The 15,364-nt window shown below is 41.9% G+C and overlaps 1 protein-coding gene across 16 annotated transcripts in view; it reads right to left on the reverse strand.

Annotated features, from left to right (window-relative positions):
• The window catches only part of NRP1 (neuropilin 1), a 233,159-nt gene that overhangs the window by 117,753 nt on the left and 100,042 nt on the right, over window positions 1-15,364 (reverse strand). For all 16 annotated transcript variants that reach the window (XR_014792444.1, XR_014792443.1, XR_014792438.1 and 13 more), the window contains 2 exons: window positions 7,312-7,467; window positions 1,354-1,520 (listed from right to left, as the gene is read on the reverse strand). Coding sequence is in view for 8 of the 16 variants with exons in the window: in XM_084859198.1 (XP_084715324.1) it covers window positions 1,354-1,520; window positions 7,312-7,467 (323 nt within the window). In the remaining 8 variants the exon portion in view is untranslated. The remainder of the gene's footprint in view (window positions 1-1,353; window positions 1,521-7,311; window positions 7,468-15,364) is intronic.

Raw genomic sequence — 15,364 nt, forward strand, 5'->3', positions numbered from 1 at the left:
GCAGGGAGAAAATGTTCTGATATTTATTATAATGAAGCCTATGAATTCTTATCAGACTCTTTTTTAAAAAAAGTCCCAACAATTCAGCAGCATTGACTTGGTTCAGTTTTGTAACAATTCACATGGATTATCTTAACTTGGTCACAAATGATAAAAGTGCAGACCTGCTTTTGCAGTTGCACACACCTGCAAGGTACTCAGAAACAAGGTAGAGAGTGTTTCCTGCTCACATGAATGGAATTTATCAATCATGAAACAGTGTGCTATTTAGAAGGTCCACACTGGGGCTGGGGAACTGGGCAGGAGTAGGAGGCACTCATTCTTGTAATTTCTTCCCTATCCCTCTGCAGAAATGAGAACACCAATTCACATTCTATATGGGAAAACCTATGTATTTTTTTATATTCTTTTTGGAATTACAGATCTCCAATAGTGCATCAGAAACTGATTCTCAAACCCAGGGAGGGTAAGAAGTACATTCTGAAACAGCATCTGACATGGTGCAGAGGAGCTGCTCTTAGAAGAAAACAGCTCAGAAAATTCACACACTAGCTCATGCACGTTTGCACTGAACTGGGGCTCAAATGTGTTTTTCATCTCAGGACATTAGTCTGAATTTTCTGCATATGAGTGGAGAAAATTATCCAAGAAGATACATACAAAATATGATTTAGTGGCCCTTTTCTCCCCCCTCTTGTGTACAGGTTTTCAACCCCTCTATTTCAATGGTGATTTAAAAACTTTTACTTAATTACAAAGGCAACTGCAATTTCTGCCTTCTTATGCTGTCTGGCTCCACACCGTGTTAGTGTTCTACCTTTGGGTCTAATGTTCTGTTGTACAGAAAACAATAAACTCATCTTATCTTTGTTTCAATCTTGTGTAAGACACAGGTCTTCAGAGGTGAAATTCTCACTCACCTACCCATGGCACCAAGTAGCTCTTGAGTTTCATTCATCTGAAAGCTTGCACAGTCTGTTTAGCAGACCATCTCATTTTAAGTGCCTGTTAAACTAATATTGACTTTTCCCACTAAAGCAGAATCTGTATTATTTGTGCCCAGAAGACTTGGGGGGGGGGATGGCAGGAAGCAAAAGAATGAATCTTCTTGACTTTTCTTTTCCCACCATTGCTACCACCATACCTTTGAGAGTCAGTATATTTGTGGTATGCACCTGGTACAGGGTTTAAGATATGCAAGCACAGGACTTTCCATATTACATAGAAATATTTTTTACTCTACAATCTGGTGCATTTTTTTACCTTTAAAAATATTTTGTCCCTGTTTGCTTTCTTCGAACCCCCTGAACAGATTTGTAATTTTTATTAAAATGGTTTGGTTGTCTTTCATACCTGTATCCATTCTCTGCTGGAGTCTTCTCCGGGCGTCCACCCGTTTTCAGGGTAATTTAATCGGGACCTTTCAGAAGACCAGTTGGTGCTGTACTGGGAGGAGGCGCTGATTTGGTCAGAATGGATTTCACCAGATTCCATGCCTAGTGGTTCAGCACACTGGAAATCTGAAAATAAAAATGTTGTCAGTAACATGAATTTCCCTGTGCTCAAGGCAACCATGATGAGAAGCAGTGGCTGCAGTCCATATCCCACTGAAGATAATAGCAAAAATCAGCATTGAAGTTAATAGCTCCTTCCTTTCCTGCTTTGAATGCAGACTCCTAAATACTGTGATGTGGCCTGATCAAATGAGATCACACTGGGACTGTAACAAGGGACAAGACTTTCCAATGTCAGAATAGCTAGATGCAAGAACTGTCCATCCCGATTATCCGTTTATAGCTACTTTGATTGCATGTTTATAGAATGCTGGGATATAAATACTGGAAGTAAATACATTAATAAAAATACACAGTGGACCTACATTGGGACCTTTTCAGGTTCCTTATGATAGCTTTTTGTCACACCATTCGGACATTATACATTTTGTTGTATGTTGGCAGTTTTTGATACAAGCCTGGTATACAATCATTTTAGCTCAGAATGTGCAATTTCCACTGCAAGATTAAAAAAAAAAGACATGGCCATTCTCAGAGAGAGAATATTGGACTAAACGGCCTTTTGATTTATGTATACTGATTTTATTCCACCTTCTTTCAAGACATTCAAGGTGGTGAATCCATGCCATTCCCCCATGCAATCCTCACAACAACCCATTGAGGTAGGTTAGACTCAGACACAGTGATTGGCCTGAGGTAGGGATGTCAGAGAAATGTGCAATGAATGAATTCAAATGAGTTGGGATTTCTATGAATTTGACCTGCGGATTCCTCAGCAGACCGGCGTTTTTGAAGTCATGCAGATTCTGCATTCTTGTGCACCGTTTTTTCATTAGGGGTGTGTGTGCTAATTTGCATTAACTAAAGCATTAGCATATTTGTGCAAATGCGCAAGTGTGCATTAGCGCTACTGCAAATTCATGCTAATGCGAATTAGTGGTAATGCAAATTAGCGCAAATAGAACCAAATTCCACCAAAGAGCAGATGATGGAATGAAAGATGACTGGCAGTCTATGAAAAACAGGCAAAATTCATACATCCCTAGGCTGAGGTCACCCGGCAAGCTTGATAGTTCAGCATGGTTTTGAACCAGGTCTCCCTATCAAAGTCTAGCACTTTATATACTGCGTTGCATTGGCTCTATGTTAGGACTGACCATACCATTAGGCAGAGTGAGGCAACTGCCATGGGCAGTTCATGGGAGGCAATGGTAAGAGCTCCCTCCTGGGCTGTTCCTCAGCCATTCCCTTTGTTGAAGGACAAAGCTGTGTATGCCACACAGCCTGTCCTGAACCCCCCTAAACTATCCTGCTGCTGGCTTCCGTACATGGAATGAAGAGGGGCGCCATTTTCTTCGCGTCAGGCAGCAAAATGTCTTGGGTCATTTCTCCTCTGTCCACTTCATATGTTAGTATTATTTCCCATGCATGCATTTAACCACGGGAAATTTATAATTTTTCCCATGGGTACATTTAATCCTACATTAACTGAAAACTTGAATGGGCCATGGAAGCTAAATTAAACCCCTGCTCTATGTTTGGATTAAGGCACAGCTTTACAATGCAGTCAAAAGTGGGGTCAGGAAGGGGAGAAGTGAAGCAGCAGATCTATTGCCTCGTCAGAATCCCTGCCAGCTCTCATCAGCCAGAGCAGGCATAGCGGGTGGAGTTTTTTCTTTTCCTCCAGTGGTGTGGTTTCTTCTTTGTATTCTCTCTCCCACTAGTTAAAATTTCTTACGACAACTTGAGGCTGGCATAAATGAGGGAACCAATCCTGAGGCCCTTCAGGGGAATGGAGAGGGCTTGGATTTGGTGGATCCAAGGCCACCTTCACCCCACCCCCAAATGCTCCATCCTGGGGCCTTCCAATGGCTATTGCTGGCAGGAACCTCACTGGTGGTAGCTTTCTACCCACTGAACTTTCTGCAGGCAGAACTGGGCTGCTGAGGTAGATGGAACCCTCCTGCAGCTGAGGTCTGGTGAAGCGGCACCTCCATGTACTCCTAACACCCCCAGCATGTTAGATTTGGGTGCTAGGATTGCCTTCCCTGATTGTTATAGGGATGGTATTGGGAAACTTGTAGGATGCTTCATTTACTCTGTTTTCCTTATAACCTTCAGCTTCAAAAGCTGTCAATGTAGTCTTCACCCACTCCTTCCGCTGCAAGGGAGATAAAACAGGCCAGGCCCTGTGACAAGCATTCTTTTCAGATCAAAAATAGCACTAAATCTAAGTGTAGCAATGAACGTTGAGAGATTTTCTATAAAATGTTTTAAAAATCAGAAAGTAGCAGCGATGTGACAGGGGTATGATTAACCTTGTGTTCCCTACAATTTTAATTCTATTTGAAGGTTAAAGAAACCACACGACCAAATGAGATCTGGTCGAACAGCATTTTCCCTTTGAGAGAAACAATTCTGAGTTAGATGGAAATATTACAACTGGTTATTAAGAGGCATTCAGGAATAAGTCAGACTTCTTTATATTGTGGAATTTCCATTTGAAATAGTGAATTACAGTATTCTCCACACCTGAATTTGGTATAAATAAGTGCTATTACTTCAATCAGAGATGCTCTGTAGATAAATACCTAGCTGCCTGCAATTCTTCCATGCAGTCAGGAGCTGCTGGTAGTATTGCTGAGAGGAGCTGCATAGCTGCTTCATATGAGGACCCACGAAGCCTATCAATTGAAGGACATGTCCCTAGGCAGAAAGGAGCTAGGAGCTCCGAGATACTGCAGCCCTGTCAAGTAGGCCATTGGCTCTCATCAGTAAGACATACTTCCTGTTCAGGCTAAGATTTTCCCTGGGCAATGACTGTCTTTCCTGGTTCTGGCTGTTCCAATTCCTGTGTTGTTCTCTGACCTCTTGGCTCTGACTCCTGGCTCCTGTTTCCCAGTTCCTTACTCTCACTTGATGGTTGCCTATGGCTGAGCTCTGAACCATGTAGTATGAAATCTGCCATAGATTTTGATTTCCTAAGAATTTGAGCTTTTTGTTGTTTTAATAATAAAACAATTTTTTTGACCTTGTGTGTTTTTAATTGGACTGGCTTGAGCCAACTGTCAGCTAATGGTTTTAGTAGTTGCTACATTTTGCAAATTTTAACTTGATTTTAATTGGTATATCTACATTTCAGTGTGTACAAAAAGAAGTTTTCAGTGTCCTAATTATCTCCTGAAAGCTCAGAAACCAAAGGAATCTTGGGCAGGAATTTTCAGGATCAGCAGGGAGAGCCTTTTTGTCCGGCACAATTCTCAGCTCCCATTTCCTGATAGAGATGGCACGGGCACCCAATTCAGTCTGGGAATTCGGTGGAGCTGCTCCTGCCCGCACCCATGAGCCCCACTTGCCGAGCCCCTGCCCCTGCTTGCCCCCTGCCTGCACTCAGCCAATGGCCTTCACTCACCCCAGCAGCCTTATTGAGCTTCGTGGTTGCCAGTTTCTGAGAAATAAAATGGTGATTGCAAAACTGCACGAATTTGCACACATGCAAAATGCGTATGTTTGCGAATGTGCATATTTGCGTATGTGTGAAAATGTGTATTTTTGAAAAATGTGCATTTTCATGCACTCACTAATGTGTGCCTTCACAAAAATGCGCATTTCACACATGAGAATATGCGCATTTGCAAAAATGTGCATTTTTGCACATACAAAAACATGCACATTTTTGCAATAGCCTTTTTTTTTTTAGAAATGGTGACCGCGGAGCTTGATCAGGCTGCTGGGATGAGTGTGGGCTGCTTGCCGAGAATGGGAGGGGCTTGAGCGCTGTCCGGGAACTGGTGAGCGGGGGCAGGGGCTGGGCAGGAGTCTGGAGAACCTGGAAGGGGGTGAGTTCACACATCCCTATTTCCTGGTGTGCAGACCAGAGGTATGATATTACACAACCTCACACAGATCCCAGTGTGTATGCATAGAGGAGTGTATGTATACCAATATATCTGATCAAGGTACTGGTATATGAGGTGACTTACTGCAATGAAGTCTAGAAATTGGACCATTCATATTTGCTCCAGTAAATCAGATGTAATGTGAAAAATGTTCTAGATCCATATGTATGTGTACACATAAACACACTCATACTCCCCGCCGCACTCAATTTTCTTACCTTCAATCATAGAACCCCAAAGGAAAACATGTGAGCAATTTAAGCAAACAGCTTAAAATTAGTTGTGGTCTGGAGCTGCAAGAGATTTGCACTTAGGACAGTACTCTATGTCTCCCTGTGGCTCGTAGTCATAGAATAGTAGTAGGGTTGGAAGGGGCCTACAAGACCATCGAGTCCAACCCCCATAAGTGGGTGTGCTGATCTTGTGTTTCTGAGCCTGATTCAAGGTGCTGGTTTTAACCTATTAAGCCTTACATGGCTTGGGACCACAATACCTGATGGAGCACCTCTCCCAACACGAACCTGCCCATACACTACGCTCAACTTCTAAGGTCCTCCTCCAGCTGCCTACTCTGAGGGAAGCTCAGAAGACCACAACAAGGAAGAAGGCCTTCTCAGTGGTGGCCCCTCCAATTATAGAATTATCATCTGATGAGACCTGCCTGGTGCCAACGTTGTTATCTTTTCAGCACCAGGTTAGGACCTTTCTCTTCTCCCAGGCATTTGGCAGCATATGATAAGTTTTAATCAATCCTGGATTGTCTTATGGTTATGGTTGTTTGCTTGAGATTGCTTGTTTGAAGTTGTTTTAGATATATGTTATCTTGTGTATATTGTCTGTGTGTTTTTTATGGCTTTTAACCTCTGTATACTGTATTTTTAATGTTTTTAATCTTTGTAAACAGCCCAGAGAGCTTTGGCTACTGGGTGTCATTTGTTTATTTATTGCATTTATATCCTGCCTTTTTTCCTCTTGCAAGGAACCCAAGGTGGCTGACATTATCTTCCTCCTTTCCATTTTATCCTCACAACAACAACCCTGTGAGGTATGTTGGGCTGAGAGTCTGTGACGAGTCCAAAGTCACCCAGTGAGCTTCCATGGCCAAGTGGGGACTAGAACCTGGATCTCCCGGCTCCCGATCCAACACTCTCACCACTACACCACACTGGTTATAGAAATGTAATAAATAATAATAACAATATTATTAATAATAATTGTGTCCCAGTAACATTTCCTTTTCAGTTATAATTGGATTTTTATTCTTAGCGTTTTACTCTGCTTTGCAGAAATGGGTTGCCAAATAAAGGGTTGTATCCAACAATGCTGATTCACCAGCAGAAGGGAACTGCTGGCAGAATGGATATCACCTTCCACTGCACGCCCCAAATCTGCTGCAAAGGGTTGGGGGGATCCTCTGAAGCAGATTTTGGGGTGCATGCAGCCCTGCGCAGAGGCAGGGGGGAGGAGAGGATGGAAATGTTTTGCTCATGCGATGGTTGGATCCTACCCTTAGCCTACAATGTGTTTATAGGAGAGGTTGTGTACAGTAAATTCACAACTTCTGTCAAGACATTGGACAACTTAGGTCTTGGTTTGGATTTTATTGTTTAGATCTATTGTTCTCAATTTACACCGGAATGGGAAAATTATTCCACAACAGCATGAGGTTTTAGAGAAACCAGTCTGAGAGGAAATGTCTTTTGGCACTGGTAAATGAAGGGTAACTGCTTTAAAAACAGACACACATGCGCGTGCGCACGTGTGCACACACACACACACACAGCACAGTCCTTATTTATCTACTGTTTCTTTAAGTATTCCATTCAAGACCCAGCAGACTGAGAAGAGATGATGGAGAATATTCAATGCACAGCTCTGCAGGACAGATAAACACTGACCTTCTGATACACTGTTCTGCAACACAGTGTAGTTTGCAGAGAATCCTTCTTTTGCTATTGCACTGTCAGTGTAGAAAACCATGGAAAGAATGCCGGTTGAAGAACGGACACGTCCTGGTGTGTTTTGCCCACAGTATCGGCCTATGTGAGGGCCAACTGAAAGGAAACAAGAAGGGAATATTGAAATCCCTGCAATAATAAAGACTGCATACAATAGACCCTGGCCCCTCCCGAAGAGAAGCCTTTACAGGAAACAGGAAGTGCTGTGACATGGTCATTTCTTATTAACCAAACCAATGCATTGTTCATCCCACCATATAATCCTTGCTCTTAAAATGTTCCAACTAGGGATGCTTGAGGATTTTTTTCCCATCCCGCATTTTAGAGCAAATCTACCTGATTTGCAGTTCCCGGACTAATACATGCATCAGATTGCAGCTATCCTTCAGATTATGTACTTCTCTAAATTTTATGATATAGTTATCAGCTCAAAAAAACATAAAAACAAAACATCTATAAAAATGTGTATTTTAAGATAACATGCATACAAAATGCATATTTAATGAAATATTTTAATATAATTTTGTGCATTTTTAAAATTAAAACATCAGATTGATGCAGAAATGGGATGAAAGGGACCAATGAATGAATGCCTGTGGAACTGACACAGATTGGAAGTAGAGTGATCTGTCGATCCCTAATACCAACTACCAATGCAAAATCTGGAAAAAAATAACAACATAAATTTCCAAGGAATGTGTTTTAGTACCATGGTTGTAACCAACGAAGCATGAAGAAACAGAAACATGAGAGACATATTGATAAGAAAAATGTTTTTTGTGGTCTGGCTTACATAACCAGTTCTATGAGATAAAGCCTATCGTCCATACATGAGACATCGAGTTCCCTGCTTAAACAGGGAGCCGCCATTGTGGGTGCATGTGGGTCCTGTGGCAGGAAAGAAAGGGAGCTGTGCAGCAGCAGTGGCGTGTCCCTGTAGCCTGATAGCACTGAGCCAATCAAAAGGCTGATTGGCTTGGCTGGGGTGAGGCCATGAGGAGATGAGCTAAATGGGAACAGTGGCAGGCAGTTCCCTTTCTGGTCCGCCTGGCTCATAAAAGAGCGGGGCCTCGTGTGTTGGCTGGTGCCATTGCCGTTGCCCGCTTCCCCACCCATCCACCCACACCTGGTAATAGTAGATCTTGCAGTGGACAGAAGTCAGTCTCCAGTTAATGGGGCTGGGAAGGAATTTTACCTGCCCTCTAATTGGCAAGAAAGCGGGGGGTGCCTTTCTCATTGCAAGAATAGTCCATGTGTAAATAAGTTGAACTATTTATTTGTGCGCTGTCTTGGTAGAATTGTATTGTTTATGTCACAACTTTGTGGGGCGTGATAGGCATTGGGCTGGATCAATTTGGAGGGAAGGCAGGATTGGGCTCCCTGCTTCCCTGCGGTGGGATCCCATTAAGGGATCTGGGTGGGTGTGGCACCAAGACCAGGCCAGCATGGTGGCTGCAAGTGTGCCACATCCAGGGTGGCGGGAAAGGGTTCACGTTAGCAGTCTGCACCATGGTGAGCCTCTGACCCTTCCACCCACTACCAATGGTCCTGGCAGGCAGGCCAGGAAGGAAATTCGGACAGCAGTCGGGCTGCCTGATGGTGGGATCCATGCCCTTTGCCTCCACCAACCCTATTAAAAAACTAATAAAGTTGTAGCCAATGTAATAACCCATTTAAGTTGGTGTCTCTGGTTTGTTCCTTTCATCTGCTGCATGGACACAGTTAGATGCTGCACAAATGGCAACAACCAACATTCAGTGAACAAGCTAATGGAAAGTAAAGGTGAACTGCACTGAAACAAACAGTATTTAACAGAGATAAACTCAGGAGAAGAGCATGTAGACACAAATGTAACAGAATGGCAACTTCTTAAAATAGATCACCAGGATGTATTTGACATAACCTTGCCATAAAGCAACATCAAAAGATTTTGGATTGGATCTAGACTAAGTGCCAATCTACACTAGGGTGTTTTGTTGGCACTGAAATGCCTGGTTCACTCGTGCACATAATGTGCTCCCCAATCCATTGTCCTCACGCTATTTCTCCCTCCATTTTTTCCCAGACCATTTTTATAACTTTTTTTTCAGTGATTGCAGTTTCTGTGTGCTACTGAGTTATGTGTATTCTAATCTACTGGTATTATAATTTTTACCAGTGGCGGTAACTTCAAAGCTGTAGAGCCTGTTTTGCGACATTCCCCACACCCACCCACACTTTCACCTTTGTCTTTGGACAGAGGGAAAGAGACTGTGGACGGGGATTTTTTGTGGTTGTCCTCTATTTCCTCTCATTCAATGACAGGCCAGCCAGCCATGTTTTTAACCTAATTTTCAATGTGCACATACACAGCTGGGCAGCTATGAACAACAATCACGCAATCTCTTTATTTTCAAGCCTGCATTCCTACACAGTTGCGCAGGTGCGTATGCATTTACTGGGCTTTAAAAAAAAAGGAATATGAAACGGCAAGATGATCTCCTACTTCTCCTGCAATTGCACTATACTGTGCCTTGTAGCATGTGCTTGCACTATAAACACAAACGATAAAACCTGTCGCCTTTCAAACTCCTCCTATTTTCCCCATAATCACAGCACTGTGCTGTGCCCACTGCACAATGCCCACAGCACTATCCTGTGGGTAGTGATTGTATTATATTATTCATTAATGCGACCACACAGCAGCGATTGGGTATGAAAGCAAATACTGGGACAGTGCTGCCTCAGAAATTAAAGGGACTCAACTATTGATTATCTACCTGAAATCAGTGAGACTTCTGTTAGCTACAGCTAACTTTTTGCTTTGATTCCAATGGGGCCTAAGTGTGATTAACTTAGTCCAAATTCACCCCCCCCTTGACAGTTGCATACGGTGAAGTGATAACACAGTATCAATATAATTAGTGAAACAACAAATGAAAAAATTGCAAACTATCATTTGTCATGTTATGAATTAGTGCTTACATGCGATGGTGTGATATCAGTTTACTGTATGCAACCCCTTCATTTGCTTTGATATAAATTGGTGCATTTACGTGAAATTTTGATGTCAGTTTGTAAGATTGATAAGTTACATCAGTGTTTAAGGGCTCACCCTTCTACTGCTCCATTCGTCTCTACATGCTCTACATGGCTGGGTGTGCCTCTGTAGGATACTGTGCACTCACAACTTTAAATTCATTCATTGGTGACCCCATGTTTGCAGGGCAAGCTGCCATGGGCTGTTCAGTAAATTCAGAGAAAAGCCTGAGTGGTTGCAATTGCCCAGCAATCAATGACCCCCCTTTGTCCATTCCTCTTTGTGCTTTCAACAGCTTGAAGCTCCCCCCCCCCTTTTTTCATACTGTGGCTTGTGGCACCAAGGAAATAATTCACACTGAGTATGAAATATTTCCTTTCCATTACAATAATATCCCTCAGAGGTATTCAGTGAAGATATATGCCAGTGAAGTTGCTGCCTCTGGAAGTTTAAAAACAACAAATCTTTTGCTAGTAAAAATCTATAACAGGATTGGCTAAAGTTCCTAAGCCTAAGAGGCTCTTACCACAATTTCCATATGGCTAAGAGCCAAACACTACACAGACTCCGTTCCTTCCCAGTCATTTATTTCTCTGCTCTCAAGAACTAAATCAGCACTGATGGCCTCTTCCTTCTCAGTGGCTCTCCCCCAAACCCCCAGTCCTATCATAACTTCCATATCCATATGCATTGTTCCAGTTACCCTTTCCATATTCCCTGTCTGTCCTCCTCTCCCAACCAAAGTGGTTGTGCTTCCCTTTTTTCCCTCAGTTCCTCCCACAGTCTCCATAGCCTCCTTGCAAATTTCACTGATAAGCAATATTTACTATATGGATTCCTCTCTCTTCCTTTGTAATGGCAACTCTCTTATGTAAGCCAAAAGCCCTCCAAAGCTGGCTAGAAAAGTCATCAAACATTTGTTCTCTATTTACTAAGTACAACAGCAGAAATGAATGTTTTGTGCTTCAATGATACCTAAAGTCCAATTCACTTTGCTACACAGCACTGCTATTTTTGACGTGATTTGTTCAACAAACACCATGAGTTATCCAGTCAGTGACGTACAAAGCTTTACAACATGTAAGATTCCTGGGCTGAATTTTCATTTCAGAGCTACTTCACTAAGTTTTAACATGTTACAGACAGCTAAGCAGCACACATCCTCACCCTCATCTTGGAGGGCATGCCTCTCATCAGCTCTTGGCTGCTTTAGCAACACCTTCTCATTCTCAATTATCAGTTTTTTAGACAACTCTGTTCTTCAGCATCTCCTCCATCTCCAACAGGGCTAGCATAGACTGCACTGATGTCCCAAGTAAGTTGGTGTGTCATATGGAACAATTTTATTACACTAACAGATTGTTGTTTCTTTTAAGGGATAACACCAACCTGGAGTCTTAGTTGCGAGCTCTCATCCTGTGCAGGGATCCAGTATGTATCTACGATGGTAGGCATATTGGCCTCCCCCCACCAACACACCCAACCTCACCACATTTATTTTATGTTTGTTTATTTAAGGCATTTCCTGCCTGCTTTTCATTATAAAAATAATCCCAACACAGAATGCAAACAATAAAACACAGTAAAATAATACAGCACTGACAAAAAACATCTGAGATCTTATCTGCATGGGGCCTATGCATGTAGAATCTGTTTCTGTACCCTGCATACAAATCACTCATACAGAATTTACATGGATTGGTTTTGCATTAGTTCTGCATTTATATTTTTCTTCAGCCTCTTAATTAAACAGTGGTGCTGCTAAGCAATTTTGGACTTAGGTGGCCTCTCGCCCTCTCCCTTTAGACAGCCATGTGTAATACTAATACTGCAATTGTGATGTATGCAACTAACATTTCTCTGCCCTCCCACTCCTCCATGGCAATTCCATGCTTTACAACTGCACCTTCTACATTCCTGATACGTTGGAATGAGCAAGCAAATGAACAAACAAAACTGTTTGCTAACCTTAATAAAAGACATACTCTGAGCATGTGCAATTTCTCATTCTGCAACAAGCGGTCAGCCCTGATGTGTGCCAGCATGCCCATGTTGACCCAGGTGCTGACGCTGAACCTGTTGCCCACATCACCTGCTGCTCTGCCTGTGGTCATTGGTGTGTGTGTGTGTGTGTGTGTGTGGGGGGGGTGGATTGTGGGGCCCCGAATTTCAGCCCCAACATCCAGCCATAGCTGCACCTCTGTAATTAAGTTCCTCTGGAACTTAGGATGGAACTTATATGATGCCCATACATAAGAGAGAGGTTTGGGGGTGCAAAGAAAGGAAACTGCTCAGGAATTTAGGGAGGTGTATGGGATGTCATTTACTGCACAGCTTTGTAGGCCCCACCCCAAGCCACTGAAAGTGTCTGGCAACTTTTGCAGGAGCAACAGGGGCCTGCTTATTTGTGGTTCCACCATTGTCAATCCTCCATAGAACAAAACCAAACACCTCTGTGGGGTTATATGTGTTTTATTTGGCATCTGACTAATCAGCATCCAGCCCTTTCCTCTCATTGTCTTTCCCATTTCTGTCTCATGGGCAGACATCTGTGACTTTGCTCCTTTCAGTTAGGACCAGTGCAGCCATTGACCTTAATGAGGAGGAGAAAAGAAGTCACTACCATACCACACTGTGGTACTAATTCTGCCCCACCCTCTCCATCCCACCCTCAGCACCTATTTTCTGCAAGGAAGCTTCCTTTGACATAGCAAAGGAACTTGTTTTAAGCAGATCCACACTTTAAGATTCAATGTGAATCATAGGTTTATCATTTTTTTTAAGACATGCATCAAATTTCATTCTTCTGAATATTGCCACTAGATATCACAGTTGTATTCTCATATCTAGCTGTGAGAATTCAGAAGGTGAAAGCTTCGTACAATATGACATAAAGAGGTATTGAATTTTCTTACACAATATGCAAGACTTTGCCTACTGAGCTAATGCAATATTGATCTGATCCAAAATGGATGAAAGAGAGGTTTTTAGTCTTCCTATATAAATACGGAGCATACTTAAACTTCTCTCTTTTTATTTTCAATTTCAGGCTTCCAAACCTGCGAATGACAATAAATTACTTAATAATGTGTAAAAGGCGACCACACTAAATGGTTCACTGTGAAGAAAACATCTTGACCAATAATTCATGAGATTATATCACTACCTGCTTAGCTAGAATGTGTCAGTCTTTCTTGAAGGCTCCTATTAATCTTTCTTTGCCTTGTAATTTGTGGGCTAAGGGGCAAATGGATTTCAGTGCAGCCAATCTACTCTTAGCTGTTTAAATTGGAATTACAGAGTGGCTTGGACCTATTTGAAGTTACTGCTATAAATTATTGTATTTTGAAACTTACGTTTGGTCTTATTCTGACAGCATCAACCTTGGAGCTGTATGATTAGGATATTCTAAACTTTAATTTAGGGAAAGTGAAAATGTCCTTTGCTTATTATTTTTTATTTGGTCTAAGAGATTAAAATAATAGCATGAATAATTGCACTGCAGAAAAAGACACTTTGTGTTTTTCAACATTCTGATTGAAAGAATGTGTTAGCGAGCTACCTTTAGAGAACATGAAAGGCATAGAGAGCAGTGTCAAAGATAAGATCCATTGACTTCAATGGGAAATTAGACACATGTTTATCTCTCCCATTGAAATCAGTGGAGTTTAGAATGGTTTATGGACTAGTTGCTTCAATCTGAGCACACAGTTCTTGCTTTCTTGCTCATAGAAGGCAATGGAGAGCCTTTGCTAATAAAAATGAACATGCTTTGCTGTTTCCTGCAGATCATGCTCCTGTTAAAGGCATGAGCAAAGCAGGCCATTTTTTTCCTGGTGAAAAGGCATCTAAATGAATAAAGGTGCACTTCATCTGCAGAGAAATCAGAGTAAGTACTTATGATATTGACCATAGCAATAATGTTTTGCGTGTGCTACTCAAATCATATGTCAACTTCCTTAGAGTGCCTTTTAAGCCTCCCTGATTGGGATGGGTAACAATATGGCCTTGCCAGATCACCTTCCCTAGGATGCGCTTTGCCTATTGACAGGGTATTAGCAACCACTGGAACCCCAGCAGGTGTATGGTCAGGGCATTCACCTGTACTGGGAGCTTTCAGTCTTTCCTGGGGTGTCCTGGCTGAGTTTTTCTTTGTATTTAGACCTCTTGCAGCAGCACCCTGATTTGGGAATACCATGGCCTTCTTGACAAGACTCTCCATAATGGCTGTAGGTTCTGGGTTTCCCTTGCACTTTGAGCTTTCCCAGGACTAAAGTCATCACACCATAGCCATGAAAAACAGTAGCTGCCCCTTGGTCCTAAATAGACCAAATCCCAGGATCCCTAAGCTGTAGTCTATTGCTCTTGTTATTGTCATTGTACCTCACACAGCTCTTCTACTGCTCCCACCCTCATAATTTTAATAAGAAAAAATTTTCCATTTAATGTCTTTTAATACAAAATATTAAATAATGACTAATGCTACATGCTGACATTTCATATGCCTACACATGCTAGCTCACCCCAGGAAAGGTGTGACAGCTAAGTAGTCATAGAAATACATGTTTTAAATGTCACAATCCTGATTTCTATAGTTTAAACAAAAGACACTTTTACTCCAAAGATACATTGGAACAATTATAATACTTGCTTATAATGGCTTCAATTCAGTCATTTTCTTGAACCAGTAAATTACTACTTCAGGGGCAATAACCTTGACACTAATATCTTTCAAAATATTTCAAATAATTTGGCTGATTGGTCTTTTTCCTCTACACAGCAGCCGAAATAAAAATTTCTACAGGAATTCACACTGCAAAGCTTTTTGCTATGGAGAAAAACCTATTATTAAATTTAAAGGCATAGCACTGGCTCAAGACTGTTCTAGTGAAATACTAGATAGTCCTTCAGTCATTCTTTTGCCTACTCCATTGTTACTAACTAAACGGGATTTCAGAAAACCATGAAGGTATT

Source organism: Heloderma suspectum, chromosome 5, assembly GCF_057233095.1.
Source record: "Heloderma suspectum isolate Gila_16-S chromosome 5, 16-S_ref, whole genome shotgun sequence".
Lineage (NCBI taxonomy): Eukaryota > Metazoa > Chordata > Lepidosauria > Squamata > Helodermatidae > Heloderma > Heloderma suspectum.